Source organism: Lutra lutra, chromosome 17 (assembly GCF_902655055.1).
Source record: "Lutra lutra chromosome 17, mLutLut1.2, whole genome shotgun sequence".
NCBI classification, from domain to species: domain Eukaryota; kingdom Metazoa; phylum Chordata; class Mammalia; order Carnivora; family Mustelidae; genus Lutra; species Lutra lutra.
The window spans coordinates 3259137-3272540 of record NC_062294.1 but is presented as its reverse complement, the minus strand read 5'-3'; the positions used below and the strand labels follow the sequence as shown (position 1 = coordinate 3272540).

The 13404-nt window shown below is 62.0% G+C and overlaps 1 protein-coding gene across 8 annotated transcripts in view; it reads left to right on the top strand.

Moving 5' to 3' along the window:
- Positions 1-13404, top strand: part of GSE1 (Gse1 coiled-coil protein) — a 390643-nt gene that overhangs the window by 375987 nt on the left and 1252 nt on the right. For 4 of the 8 annotated variants that reach the window (XM_047710212.1, XM_047710206.1, XM_047710209.1 and 1 more), the window contains 8 exons: positions 117-441; positions 2794-3407; positions 4492-4604; positions 4911-5181; positions 6551-6664; positions 7519-7893; positions 9676-9948; positions 13011-13114. In XM_047710212.1, coding sequence (XP_047566168.1) covers positions 117-441; positions 2794-3407; positions 4492-4604; positions 4911-5181; positions 6551-6664; positions 7519-7893; positions 9676-9948; positions 13011-13114 — 2189 coding nt within the window. The remainder of the gene's footprint in view (positions 1-116; positions 442-2793; positions 3408-4491; positions 4605-4910; positions 5182-6550; positions 6665-7518; positions 7894-9675; positions 9949-13010; positions 13115-13404) is intronic. The other 4 variants (XM_047710210.1, XM_047710207.1, XM_047710208.1 and 1 more) reach the window with 3 other exon arrangements.

The window sequence follows — 13404 nt, the reverse complement described above, 5'->3', positions numbered from 1 at the left end:
GGCTTGTTGACCAGCTGGCGGGACCCCAGGGAACCCTGTGCGCTCCCTGGGGCCCCCGGGGGCAGGCGGCCGGGCGCGGGCGCTGAGGGGGTGGCGGCGGCGGTCTGTCCCCACAGAGAAGCTGAAGGAGGCCGGCCTGCAGGCCCCGAAGCCCGTGCAGCACCCCCTGCACCCCGCGCCCGCTGCGCACCACGCCGTGCCCGGTCTCCTGTCCAACCACAGCATCTTCTCGCTGCCGGGCAGCAGCGCTGCCACGGCCCTGCTCATCCAGCGCACCAACGAGGAAGAGAAGTGGCTGGCACGGCAGCGGCGGCTGCGGCAGGAGAAGGAGGACCGGCAGTCGCAGGTGTCGGAGTTCCGGCAGCAGGTGCTGGAGCAGCACCTGGACATGGGCCGGCCCCCGGCGCCCACAGAGGCGGAGCACAGGCCGGACAGCGCCAGGTGGGGCTCGGCGGGGCCGGGGAGCGCCGGGGGAGGCCTGGGAAGGAGGGGGTCCGCACGCTTGGATGGGCTCAGAGCCAGCCAGCATTTATGGGGCGCCTGCAGTTTGCACCGTGTCCTGAGTGCTTTCACTTGCTACCATGGGCTCTGCCTCTGACCGGTGAGGCCCAGAGAGGTGCTTGTCCCTTGGTGACGGCGCCGGCCAGAGCCAGGGCCTTCCCGCACAGCCTGGCTGCGTCTGCACAGGGTCCGTCGAGGTCCCTGGAGGGGACGAGAGAGGCTTTGCTCCTTACACCCGCTCTCGCTGTGGGCCTCTGCTTTCAAGCCGAAACGTTTCTTTAATAAGAGTCGGGGCTACGTTTAATTTTCGTTCAAATAGGAAATTAAGTTTATTGCTGTTGCAATAATACCGGTTTCCCAGCCGCATTCTGGGATCCCCCGGGAGGCCTTTGTGCCCGTCCCTGGGCCCCGTCCTCCACTTAACAGCTGTGCCCGAGCCTCCCCACTGCCAGCTGGTGGTCTGGCTGTCACCTATAGCGTCCCTACCCCACGGTCCATCCCTCTCTGCCTGGCCATGTCTCAGGGACAGGGGATGTTGACCTCAGTTTCCCCAGTTGTGCACGAGGGAGGCCAGGCAGGAAGATCTCCGTGGCTAGGATGCTGCCTGGTGGAGGCTTTTCCAATGTCCACATGCTCATCGTCTCTTTCCTTTAGCCTTTGGCCAACTGAGCCGGGTGCTGCTGGCCTGGTCCACAGCCCTGAGTGGCGTCCGCTGGGAAGGGCAGCGGCGGGGATTCACTTGGCTGATTTGCTCTGAGGTGGTGTCCCCACGCCGGCAGGTGGCACTGCCCACCGTGGCCGCAGCGAGGGCGTCTCTGCTGCTGACCGTTCCTCTGCTTCTCTGAGGCCTCTCGGAGGCAAGGTCTTGTCTGCCTGTGAGCTGATCTTTGCTCCTCCCATCTCCTCGCGCCCGGGGGCCTGGGAGAGCAGCCGGCACAGCCCAGCCAGCCTGGTGACGTCTGGGTATTCTGGCTCCACGGGAGTCTTTCTCTACCCAAGGCCCAGGAGCCTGGCACCGCTGTCCCCAGTAGGGCAGCCTCTGCCTCCGGACGTAGCAGCCTCAGGCGGGCCAGGGCACTGGGGTGGGGGGGCGGGATTTGGCCCCCAGCCGCCCTCTCCCCACCTCCGTGGTCCGCACAGCAGCTGGCCGCACGCTTGCCCTCACAGCAGCGTGAACCTGACCTCGACGGGCCTGTGTGTTCCGAGCTAGAAAACCACCCTGTGCTCGGCTGCGGTGCAGGACGTACTTACTCTGCTGACGGCTTTCGCTCTTTGACCGTTTACTTAAGGACCCGTGGCTTCTTGATACGGTGGCCTTTTGTCTCTCCTGGTCAGCGGTGCAGTGGCCTTTGGGGGCGTTCTCCCAGCCTGCATTTGGGAGTAACTTCGTGGCTGTGGTTCGGTGCCCGCCCCTTGGCCAGGTTGAGGGAGCTCTGGAAGCTATGATAGAGGCGAAGCGACTTACCCAATGGACGGTGCCCTCTGGCTCACGCCCGAGTGTGCCGCGCCGCACCCCACCCAGTGGCTTGGCTCCATGGGGACTCTTCGGGTGTAGCTGCTGCCTTGGGGCCACGTGGGGTTGTTGGCCTTCTTCCCCTCCCAAAATTGTTTGAGAGAGGGAGAGGAAGGAGGAGAGGGAGAAGCAGACTCCCGCAGAGCAGGGAGCCCAGCGTGGGGCTCATCCTAGGACCCAAGCCAAAGGCACACACTTAGCCCACTGAGCCCAGGATCAGGGTCCCAGGTGTCCCGGTTGCTGCTGTTCTGATGGGGACCACTGGGGTTCGGCAAGAGCACAGAGCCTCCCTAGCTGTGACGGCCACCTCAGAAGCAGGTGTCCCCGCCCCACTGGCTGGGCAGACACCTGGGAGAGAAGAGCGGCCCCTGGGAAGGCTGCCCTGCCCCGTGTCTGTCCACTGCTTGGCACACACGGAGGTGCCAGTGACAGGGCCACATCTCTGCTGTCAGAGACATGTCCTCTCCGCAGGGGGTCTCCCTGCGGGGAGCAAAGGTCTGTCCTCGTACAGAGCTCGCTGTGTGTGAGGTTGGGGGGGGCTGGGGAACGGGAGCAGAAACGGGTCCGGCCCGAGACCGTCTCTGTCCGCGAGCAGCGTTCACCTCCGAGCCTCCGTGTTCTCTCAGAAGTCGGCGCCTCCCTGCCTCTAGTTGTGGCAGGCGAGCTGGGGTCCCCGGGCGGCAGCCTGTCAAGGGGTCTCAGAGGTGGCGGCCTGGGCGCCCCTCTAGCTGTGCCCGGGCGGCTGTTGTGACCGACGGCCTGTTCTGCTCCTTCCCCAGGCTGGGACCAAACCGCCCAGAGCCGGGCAGCCGAGACCCCCCGCAGCACTTTGGCGGGCCCCCGCCGCTCATCTCGCCCAAGCCCCAGCACCACTCTGTGCCCACGGGCCTCTGGAACCCGGTGTCCCTGATGGACAGCAGCCTGGAACCGCGGCGGGCCCCGGAGAGCCACCCTCTGCACGGCCACCCTGCCCCGTTCGAGCCCAGCCGCCAGGCCGCTGTCCCGCTGGTGAAGGTGGAGCGCGTGTACTGCCAGGAGAAGGCAGAGGACGGGCCCCGGAAGCGCGAGGCCGCTGCCCTGGACAAGTACCAGCCACCCCCGAGGGAGGCGGCGGGCCTGGAGCACCAGGCCTTTCCTCACGGGCCCGGGCCCTTCCTGGCTGAGCTCGAGAAGTCCACCCAGACGCTCCTGGGCCAGCAGCGGGCCGCCCTCCCTCAGCCTGCCCCCTTCACCGAGCTGGCCGGGCCACTGAAGCCGGGCTCGCCCTACCGGCCGCCCGCGCCACGGGGCCCCGACCCGGCCTACATCTACGACGAGCTCCTGCAGCAGCGGCGGCGGCTGGTCAGCAAGCTGGACCTGGAGGAGCGCCGGCGGCGAGAGGCCCAGGAGAAAGGTGTGGCTCCCCGGCCGCTCGGACTTCCTGGGGCGGGGGTGGGGGACAGTGGTCCCAGCGCCCCCGCCCCCCCCCCCCCCCGCCCCGGCCACGCTGCCAGCCGCCCAGGGAGCAGGTTTGCTGGCTCCCTTGTCGCTCTCTGACTCCTCTGCTGGGGAGACGGACCTGCAGTCCCTGTCGGTCCTGCTACAGCACAGGTCGGCCAAAAAGCCAAACCTGAGCTCTCTGGGAGGACGGTTGCACAGACAGGCACGATTGACAGGTGATGAACAGAGCTGATTAATAAAGTGGTCTTACATACTGATAGTGAAGCACGACAGGGCAGGAGGCTGCTGAGAGAACAGGCCTGGGGGCTCCTCATGGGGGCTGTCATCCTTGGGGAGGGGTGGGCGGCGGGTGGGCGTGGGGCAAGGCCCTGGGGGCTGCCCCAGCACAGAGCTTTTCTTCTGTTGAACTCAGTCTCTCAGCTGGAAGCTGCGGCCAAGGCCAGGTCTCCCCAGGTTGCTCTAGGCCAGACTCAGGGCCAACAAGTATTTTTCATCTCCACTTGCCTCGTGAGGAGGGAAGAGGGGATACTCCGGTGCCCTTGGTGCAGGGGTTCTGCGGGCCTCTGCATCTGAGTTTTTGTGCATGCTCCATACCTTAGGGACCTGAGTGCGCCTGCCCCCTCCTGGGTAAGGGACCCAGATGGCCACAGTAGGAGGGGTGGGTGCGCACGCACGGCCTTGGGTTGCCGTGGACACAGCCCAGGCCTGTGGGACGAAGGATTCCCTGCAGAGAGATCACTGTCCTTTTGGGCTGTCTCAGCCTGGTCACTTGGGGTCCAGAGGAAACCCAGCATCTGCCTCCTGCGGCCTCCATGCCCCAGCCCAGCCACTGTCTCCGTCCAGCATGAAAACCCTAGGACTGGGAGTTCGTGCACATCTCTACCGGGGCTGAAAGGAATTTGGGCTTTAGGGTGCTTAGAGAGGCCGGCCGGGCTTGGTCTGACAGGAGCATCTGTACGCAAGTCGGGGGGCCCCGTGTGTGCCCCGCTGCAGGATGAGGCCCCTTGCCCAGCCAAATAAATCGTTTTCGCCCCCAGGGTACTACTACGACCTAGATGACTCCTATGACGAGAGCGACGAGGAGGAGGTCAGGGCCCACCTCCGCTGTGTGGCTGAGCAGCCACCGCTCAAGCTGGACACGTCCTCCGAGGTAGTGGAACCTGGTCCCTGTTGCCTGGGGCTGTGGGCTGGGCTCCCGGTGCCCCCATCAGCGCCTGCTTCCTGGCTTCCCTCCCGCTGTCCCGGGCAGCCCCGCCCTCGCTGCGACTCCCTGTGCGCCTCTCTTCTGCTGGCGGCCGCTGTCTGGGTGTGCTGGCCGTCGGGGTCCTGCTCTGTGGCCCGGTGCCGAGTGGGCCACGGCACACGGGCTGCACGGACCCAAGGAGGGGCCCCTGGGACCGTGGAAGCATGCCACTGCCCGAGGTTTCAAACTCATTTGTTCTCTTTCCCAATCTAGAAGCTAGAGTTTTTGCAACTTTTTGGCTTGACCACCCAACAGCAGAAGGAGGAATTGCTGACCCAGAAGCGGAGGAAGCGGCGGCGGATGCTGAGGGAGAGAAGCCCGTCGCCCCCGACGATGCAGAACAAGCGGCAGACGCCCTCCCCGAGGCTGGCGCTGTCCACCCGCTACAGCCCCGACGAGATGAACAACAGCCCCAACTTTGAAGAGAAGAAGCAGTTCCTGACCATCTTCAACTTGACCCACATCAGCGCCGAAAAGAGGAAAGGTACGGCCTGGTGCGGGCCTCGCGGGCTGGGGTCACTCCACGGCCACAGGCTTCTAGAGAGGCAGGGCCGTGGGTTCCCGGTGAGATCGGAAGGTGCTTCATCCAGGGCTCTCTTCGCTCCGTCTGGCCCCCCGCGAGGCGGCCGCTTTGCTGTCACAGGCCTGCCCCCGTGTCTCTCTGGTATCGACTCTCCGTTCCAAATGCAAGTGCCCCTCCTTGGAGCGCATTTCTCTCGCTTCGGTGGCCTCTGTTTCCACTACTCTTGTCGCTTGTCAGACCTCCTGGCACCTGCGCGGCAAGCGGAGCAACCCCCAGGCACAGGGGCGCGTCACACCTTCCCATGGTGGCCACTTTCCTCTTGGGGCCGGCGTGGCCCAGGGCGCTTCGTGTTGCCACGGCAGGAGGCCTGGGGCGGCCGAACTTGCCCTGGCAGGTGCTTCTGGGGCCATGAGGCCACTGGGGCGCATCTTGGGGCGGGAGCCGCAGGGCGGGACTGGCGCGGACTGGCGTGCTCCAAGCGCGTCGGGCATCCTGCTCTTCCGTGCGCTCCGCACGCTCGCATGGTGTCTGCGTTCGGGTGAGGACTTGGCCGGTCTGGGTGCTCCGTGCACACTTCCAAGTGCAGCTTGCACACACCGAGGCGGTCGCTTCTCTCTGAAAGGAATTTGGATGAAGGCGGGAGTGCTGACCGGTCCCGGGCTTGCTCCGCTGGTGGCGTTAGCGGGCTGGAGCCGTTCACGTTCAGCCTTTAGCCGGTCTAGTGGGACCCGTGCGCCCATGAGGCAGGGACGTGTCGGTCGCCTGCGCTGGCGCCCAGGAAGAGTCGTGGTCGGTCTGTAACCAGCGTCTTTTTGCCTGACTTAAGCCCTAGAGGAAGCCACAGTGATGCAGGCACTCGGGGTCAGGAATGAGGGCCACCGCCACGGGAACTCGCCACACTGGGCGTCACGGAGGGTCCGGCCCGTTTTGGTCAACAGCAGCCACCCGGGGACGTGTGCTCGTGGGCCGGGCATGGGGGGGCGGAGGATGCGCCTGGAGCCTGTGCTTCCCGGGCTGCCACTTTGTGTGGGGCCCTCTCGTGCGCGTGAGCCTTAAACACGAACGCCGTGTGGGGAGTCCAAACCCGTTACTTCGCGGTGCACACATCGTTGTTTTCGGAGCGGGTCTGGAAGGCTCTGCAGTAAGAGCTGAGCGGAATCTGGGCTCGCTCTGAAAGGCAGGCTTCCTCCTTCCAGCACAGCCTGTCCCCTCGGTGCTCGCATCGTCGCTCCTGCTTTGAAGGGCTCGCGCCTGCCAGCCAGGGCCCGGGCGAGAGCCTGCTCCCCAGCAACCCACCCATGGTGTTAATCTCAGGCTGCTTTTCTCATAGACAAAGAGAAACTTGCTGAAATGCTCCGTGCCCTGAAGCAGAAGGCACTGTCCGCAGCAGCGGCAGACCCACTCAGGAGCTCTCCGAGGGACAGTCCTGCTGTCTCCCTGAGCGGTAAGGCCCAGGGCGGGAAGGACAGCCCCTTCCTCCGCGGCCGCCTGGGACTGTCCTGAGGGCTGCCCGAGGTCAGAGGCAACCCCTCAAGGTCTTCTTCGTCAGGAATCTTTCCTCCCCGAAGCAGGGTCCCCGAAGCAGGGCGTTCCTCCGTCTTGCTCTTTCACAAGCCGCCCGCACGGCTGGTGCGCGGTCCTCGGGACAGAGCAGGACCGCGGGAGGGCAGGGCCGGGAGCCGCCGCGGAGGGTCCCGGCTTCGAAGGGCTGTCTGCAGTCGTTTGGTGACGTCACGGCCACCCAGCCGGGCCTCGGAAGCCCCGAGCCCTGGATCCCGGTGCCTGCTGCTCCCGCCCTGCGGCTCCGGCTGGCCCCGAGCTGGCGCGCTCTGGCATCTCCGTCTCGCTTGTTCTGCCCTGCAGGCCTCTCCGACGCTTGCTTTCACGCTTCTTCTCTCTCTCTCTCTCTCTCTCTCTCTCTCTCTCTCGGCTTCGGTCAAATCTCACTGCGCTGCTCAGTGGAACCGGCGATCTCTGTGGTCCGGCCCTGTTCCCAGATCCTAACGCCGTCTCTCTTACCGGGTTGGGGCGCGTCACCACCTCCCTTGTGGGTGACTTGAAGCGACTTACTGCTTCCTTCAGATTCTCTTTCTTCCCAGCTGCCTTCCCGGGGCGCCGCTCAAGGAGGGACTCGTTGCGGAACGCAGCCCCCCCCCCCCCCCCCGACCGGACGCTGAGCTGAACGGCCCCCCGGGTCGTGGTTCTCTGCACTGGGTCTTTATTACACATCAGCTCTAGAGGTCAGCGCCTGCCCGTTCAGGCGCCGCTCTCACCGTTGTCCTCGCTTTCTCTCTCCAAAAGAGCCAGCCACGCAGCAAGCCTCTCTCGAGACAGAGAAGCCTGTGGGTGTCGCTGCTTCCTTGTCTGACGTCGCCAAGGCCACGGAGCCCGGGAGACTGGAGCAGCTCCGGCCCCAGGAGCTGTCGCGGGTCCAGGAGCCAGCGGCGCCTGGCGGCGAGAAGGCCAGGCCGAGCGAGGCCCCCGGGGGCAGGAAGAGCCTGAGCCTGCTTCATCACATCCGCGGCCCCGCGCCCAAGGATGTCCCAGTGCCGCTGTCCCACAGCATCAACGGGAAGAGCAAGCCGTGGGAGCCCTTCATGGCGGAGGAGTTCGCGCACCAATTCCACGAGTCTGTGCTGCAGTCCACCCAGAAGGCCCTGCAGAAGCATAAAGGTACTGAGGCTGCCTGTCCCTGTCCCACTCCCGTGTCCCCAGAGCGGCCGGCGGGGCTTCCCGGAGCACCCGGCTACATCCAGGTCGCCCTCAAACGTCGGTGTGCACGAGGTGCCGAGAACGCTCCGTGGCTGGCAGGTGCCGAGGTGCCGCTGCTGCCACTGGCCTGCCAACCCCAGTTCAGGAAAAGTTAGCAAGGGACCTCCTTTGAGTTGTAGAAGCCCTTGCTTTCCACACGGCCGGTCTCGGGCATAGGGAGGCTCTGTTCCTTCCGTAGCGCCAGCGTTCCCAGCGTTCCCGCGCACGCGCCCCTGCATCTCCCTGCTGGGACACCCGGACCAGTGCTGTTCGTTCCAGCAGCCTCCGAGGGCACTTTGTGGGACACTCGGGGCCCCAGACCCACTCCCCTTGGACATTTTCGTGGAAGTCCCCAAAGGTGGAAGAACAGGGGTCGCTACAGCTCGTTCTCGCGGAGTCAAAGGTTGAAACGGCCCGATGGGAGAACGTCTGGTGCTTCGGTAACGACCGAGGGTGACGTTCCGTGTGCGCCAGTAGCCAGGAGGAAGTAACGGGCTAAAGGGCGGTGGTGGTCACGGTCAGAATCAGGAGTTTTCTTGACTGGGTGTTTGTCGTGGATGTACTTGAACGAGTCCGGTTTTTCAGGGAGAAAATATTTTGACTAGGGGACCAGGTTAAATACCCCTGCCCTCTCCGACACACGTCGCAGGCTTTTCTGTGGACCTAGGACACGTTTTTCCTGCCTTGTTTTACAGCAACCCTTTCCTGACAGTACACTGGACCGTTTTTTCAGGGCTTTTTTTTTTTTTTTTTTTTTTAAAGAGAGGCAGGGGTAGAGGGAGAGGCAGGCTTCCTGCTCAGCAGGACCCCGGATCACCACCAGAGCCTGTGGCAGACCCCGACAGAGCCCCCCAGGCGCCCGCATTCACTTACTTTAGAGAGCGACACGCAAGGCTCAGGGGAGAGGGAGAACAAGAAGCCAGCCCGGCACAGAGCCCCACACGGGCCTTCATCCCAGAGGCCCGGCGTCTACAACCTGAACTGAATCCAAGAGTCGGACATTCCAACAGCTGTGCCCCCCAGGCGCCCCCTCCTGAGGATTTTATGAGTTTTTTGTTGTTGTTTTTTTAAGATTTTATTTATTTGTCGGAGAGAGAGAGAGAGAGGGAGAGCGAGCGAGCACAGGCAGACAGAGTGGCAGGCAGAGGCAGAGGGAGAAGCAGGCTCCCCGCCAAGCAAGGAGCCCGATGTGGGACTCGATCCCAGGACGCTGGAATCATGACCTGAGCCGAAGGCAGCTGCTTAACCAACTGAGCCACCCAGGCGTCCCCCTCCTGAGGATTTTAAAGCCTTCCGTCTCCTGCCAGTCCGGGCCGTGCAGGGCCGTGCCACAGGGCAGTGCCGGCCTCATTGAACCAGGTCCTGGCCGCAGCCAGCACGGGCTATGCCCGCAGCCCACAGGACTGCGCTCCCTGAGAGGGCACTGACTGGTGTCCATGAGGGCCAGCTGCAGACCTCAAGCCCCGTTTCCTAAGACAGGACACAGAGTGCCGTGTCGCTCGGGGATCGGCGTGGCTGATTCCACATGCCCATTAGGACTGAGTGGAGGAGACACCGGTCTGTTGGGGTCGTTGTGGCTCTCCGACCTTGCCCTTGGGTGCCACGTTCAACCTCTGGAGGATACGGGCCTCTCCGTCCTCCCTTAGCAGAACCACCGTCGCGCAGAGTTCCAGTGGCCCGTCACGAGCTGCTCTCTCCCCGCAGGGGGCGCGGCCGTGCTGTCTGCCGAGCAGAGCCACAAAGTCGATGCGTCCGTCCACTACAACATTCCGGAGCTGCAGTCCTCCAGCCGGCTCCCTCCGCCCCAGCACAACGGGCAGGAGGTCCCCCCTGGGAGGAAGGGCCCCCTCACACAGGAGATGGACCAGGACTCCGAGGAGGACGAAGACGACGGAGAGGAGGAGGATGACGAACCCCCCAGGCGCAAGTGGCAAGGGATCGAGGCAATCTTCGAGGCTTACCAGGAACATATAGAAGGTACCTGGGGGAGGGGCCGAGGGCCGTGGGGGAGGGGCTGAGGGCCGTGGGAAAGAAAGTAAAAGGAAGCGGACTGGACCCATCTGTGCAGACTCTCCCTGCCAACCACGGGGACTCTACGTGGTGGCACTGACACTCTGCGTTCCTGGGCCACAACTAGGTAATTTTTGTCCACTGCCCCACCTGTTTCCAGAACTGTCCTTGGGCTTCTGCGGGTGCCCAGTTTATAGACTGGAGGCCACGGTCCCTGGAGGAACTTAAGTACCAGTGGCTGCTACCACTCAGTGGGACAGCACGGACCTGGGCCACGGTCTCCGTGCTTGCCGTCTGCCGCCGCGCTTCTAAATGCCCTGGCGGTCCGTACTGTGGCTACACACCAGGGTCCTGAAAATGGAAGGTTTGTGAATTTAGCTGAGCCCTAAGTAGTGAGGCCTGGTCACTGCTCCCGCCTGCGTGCTGGGCTAGTGCTTTGTGCAGGAAGGCCAGCCCTCGGCATAGCCGCTGCACCGCTCTCCTCCTGGAGCCTAGTGCTTCAGGGTGAGGGGCTCTGGGTAGGGGTCCCAGGGTCCACGTCCTGTCCTTGTGCTTCTAGCACGCTGGCTCCTTTCTCTGGTCCTCCGTTTCGAGAGGCGTCTGGCTCCGAGGCGGCGGTGCTGTGACTTCGGTGGAAGGGCGGGGGTGAGCGGAGCGCGGGGTCAGGGCCTCCCGGACTCGGGCCTTACCAGCCACAGAGGGGCTTTCGTTTTGAGCAGGGAGTGGGAGCCCTCTTGTGCATTTGATTATGGAATGTCCTGATCGTTACAAATCCTTTGAAAAGCCGTTTTATTTTTTTATTTTTTTTTAAACTTTTTTTTTTTTTTTTTTTTAATTTTATTTATTTGACAGAGAGAGATCACAAGTAGGCAGAGAGGCAGGCAGAGAGAGAGGAGGAAGCAGGCTCCCTGCAGAGCAGAGAGCCCGATGCAGGGCTCGATCCCAGGACCCTGGGATCATGACCTGAGCCGAAGGCAGAGGCTTTAACCCACTGAGCCACCCAGGCACCCCTGAAAAGCCGTTTTAAAGCACTGAGAAAAGTAATGTCTGCTTGTGTGGCCCCAAACAGCCTGTCTGCCCTTGTGCCCGCTTCCTCCTCCGGGAGGAACCCTGTTTTGAACTGAATTGCTCGCTCGGTCCATGGTGTTTCCAAGTGAACCCTTGTGTCCAGAACCAGTTACGGGACATTTTGTCAGAGTGAAGCGTGTCTGTCCTGTGGGGTTAGGATCTTGGTGCCTCGTGGGGAATCCTTCCCTGCCCTGAGGACATGATTCTGTCCGTAATCTTCTGAAATTCTTCAGGCTCTGATTTTGTTAGGCCTAGAATTCATTTCCATGCTGGACTAGGCAGAAATTCAACTTGGTCTTCCCCCCCGTGAATAGCCCGTTACCCTGGTGGTTTATGGGGTGCGGTTTTCACCCCCCACCTGTGCCCAGGGCGAGCCGTGGCGCCCTGCTCTGCGTGGCCATCCCTAGGCCACCCTGTGGGGGCACGAGCTCTGCCACTGGCTGCTGTCTGCGGGGAACACTGGGATCTGCACTTCTCTGGCAGCTCCGCTGCTCTTGGCCCTTGGGGTCCCCCCATGGATTTTAGGGTCACCTTGTTTGTTGCAGAAAATTCTTGTTAGAATTTGCAGTTGCACTAAATTTACAGATTTGGGGAGAGTTAGTATTTTTTTTTTTAAGATTTTATTTATTTATTTGACAGACAAAGATCGCAAGTAGGCGGAGAGGCAGAGAGAGAGGAGGAAGCAGGCTCCCTGCTGAGCAGAGAGCCCGATGTGGGGCTCGATCCCAGGACCCTGGGATCATGACCTGAGCCGAAGGCAGAGGCTTTAACCCACTGAGCCACCCAGGTGCCCCGAGAGTTAGTATTTTTGATAGCAATGCCATTTCCTCTATGATTATTGTATTAAATTGCATTAAACCATTTCCCACCCCACCCCTTTTTTTGCCATAAACAACGTCCTTTTATTATACTGAGTTGTAGGCGTCAGTGGGGTTGTCATGGACTTTTAGTTTCTGTTTTTCCTTATTCCTTACATGGTCTTAGCTGGTCAGATCTTCCGTAAACCAAAGTTAGTTCTTTTGAGTTTTTACTCTGTCCCACTGCCCTGCCTCAGACCGGCCTCTGAGCTACCAAACAGCACAGCACTAACGGGGCTCTTCTCTGGTTTATGAGACTGGGAAGAAATAAAGGTTCTTGTTGGAGACCGTCAGAGCTCACGGGGCGCCTCGGCCCGTGGAGGTGACAGCCTTGGTTTGTTCCCCTTTGGTGTTTCCTGACGTGGCCTGCTCCTTGCTGAATTCGTTAGCGCTTTTAACATTTTGCATCTCTATCCTTAAGTGGCAGGAGATGCATCTCACTGCCCTGCATCTGCTGTCAGTTGTTCCTGCTTCTGTAAGTCAGCCTCTCCTGGCCTTCACTGCCCTTGTTAAGCTACCACCAAAAACAAAAGTCACTTCTCGTTCCCATCAAGCCCACCAGAGGACTGCGGGACTCGCCAGGACAGCTGCCCTCTGGGTAGGGTGTGCAGGCGTCTGGGACTGGCGCAGGGAGAGCCGTTGTGTTGCACCAACAGGAAAGGCTTCAGCTCAGAAGCACTTCATAGAAGGCACAGATTGGTCCCCGAAAGTCTGAAGTCACTCCTGTGAAAACCAGGCCCAGGACCTTTGGGAAAGGCAGCGATCATCCTAATTAAAATCACTTTCAGTGTCCAGGTTTATTCTGGCCTTTTTTTTTTTTTCCTAAGCACCTTATTAAAAGCTTTCATACTTAAGCTTTCTTTTGAAAAATGCATTTTAAGAGCGTGAATTTGCCCTTAATGACTTCCTAACCTGTGCGTCTTAAATAGCCTTTTGACACTAGGACCTTTGTGTCTTCCCGCCACAGGGCTGGATTTCCTGTGCGGTGCAGAGGGCCAGGGGCCACTGTGGTCCGGAGGACAAGTCTGGCCGCCTGGAGAGAGGGGCAGCCCTGCGCGGGGCCCCCGAGTCCGGAAAGCATCCTGATGCGTCTTATCTTTTCAGAGCAAAACCTGGAGCGGCAGGTGCTGCAGACGCAGTGCCGCAGGCTGGAGGCCCAGCACTACAGCCTCAGCCTCACGGCCGAGCAACTCTCCCACAGCATGGCGGTGAGTCCCGGCCCCCACGTGCCGGGGAGGGGCCTGGAAAGCAGCCGGGGAGCGGGGTGGTCTTCAAACCCCCTGTGCTCTGTCACCTTTCAAGCCTGTGTTCCTCACACGCACCGGAGTTGTGAGGGGTGGTGCTGCTTTGTAGGCTGTAGCTCGGAATAGTCGGAGTGGGGAGGTCAGCCCGTCGGCACTCCAAGCTGTAGCTGCGGGGGGGGGGGGGGGGGGGGTGCGCAGGGGGGCTATGCACGCCCCCCAGGGCAGCTCGGACCCGTGTGCGCCTCCCCTGCGGC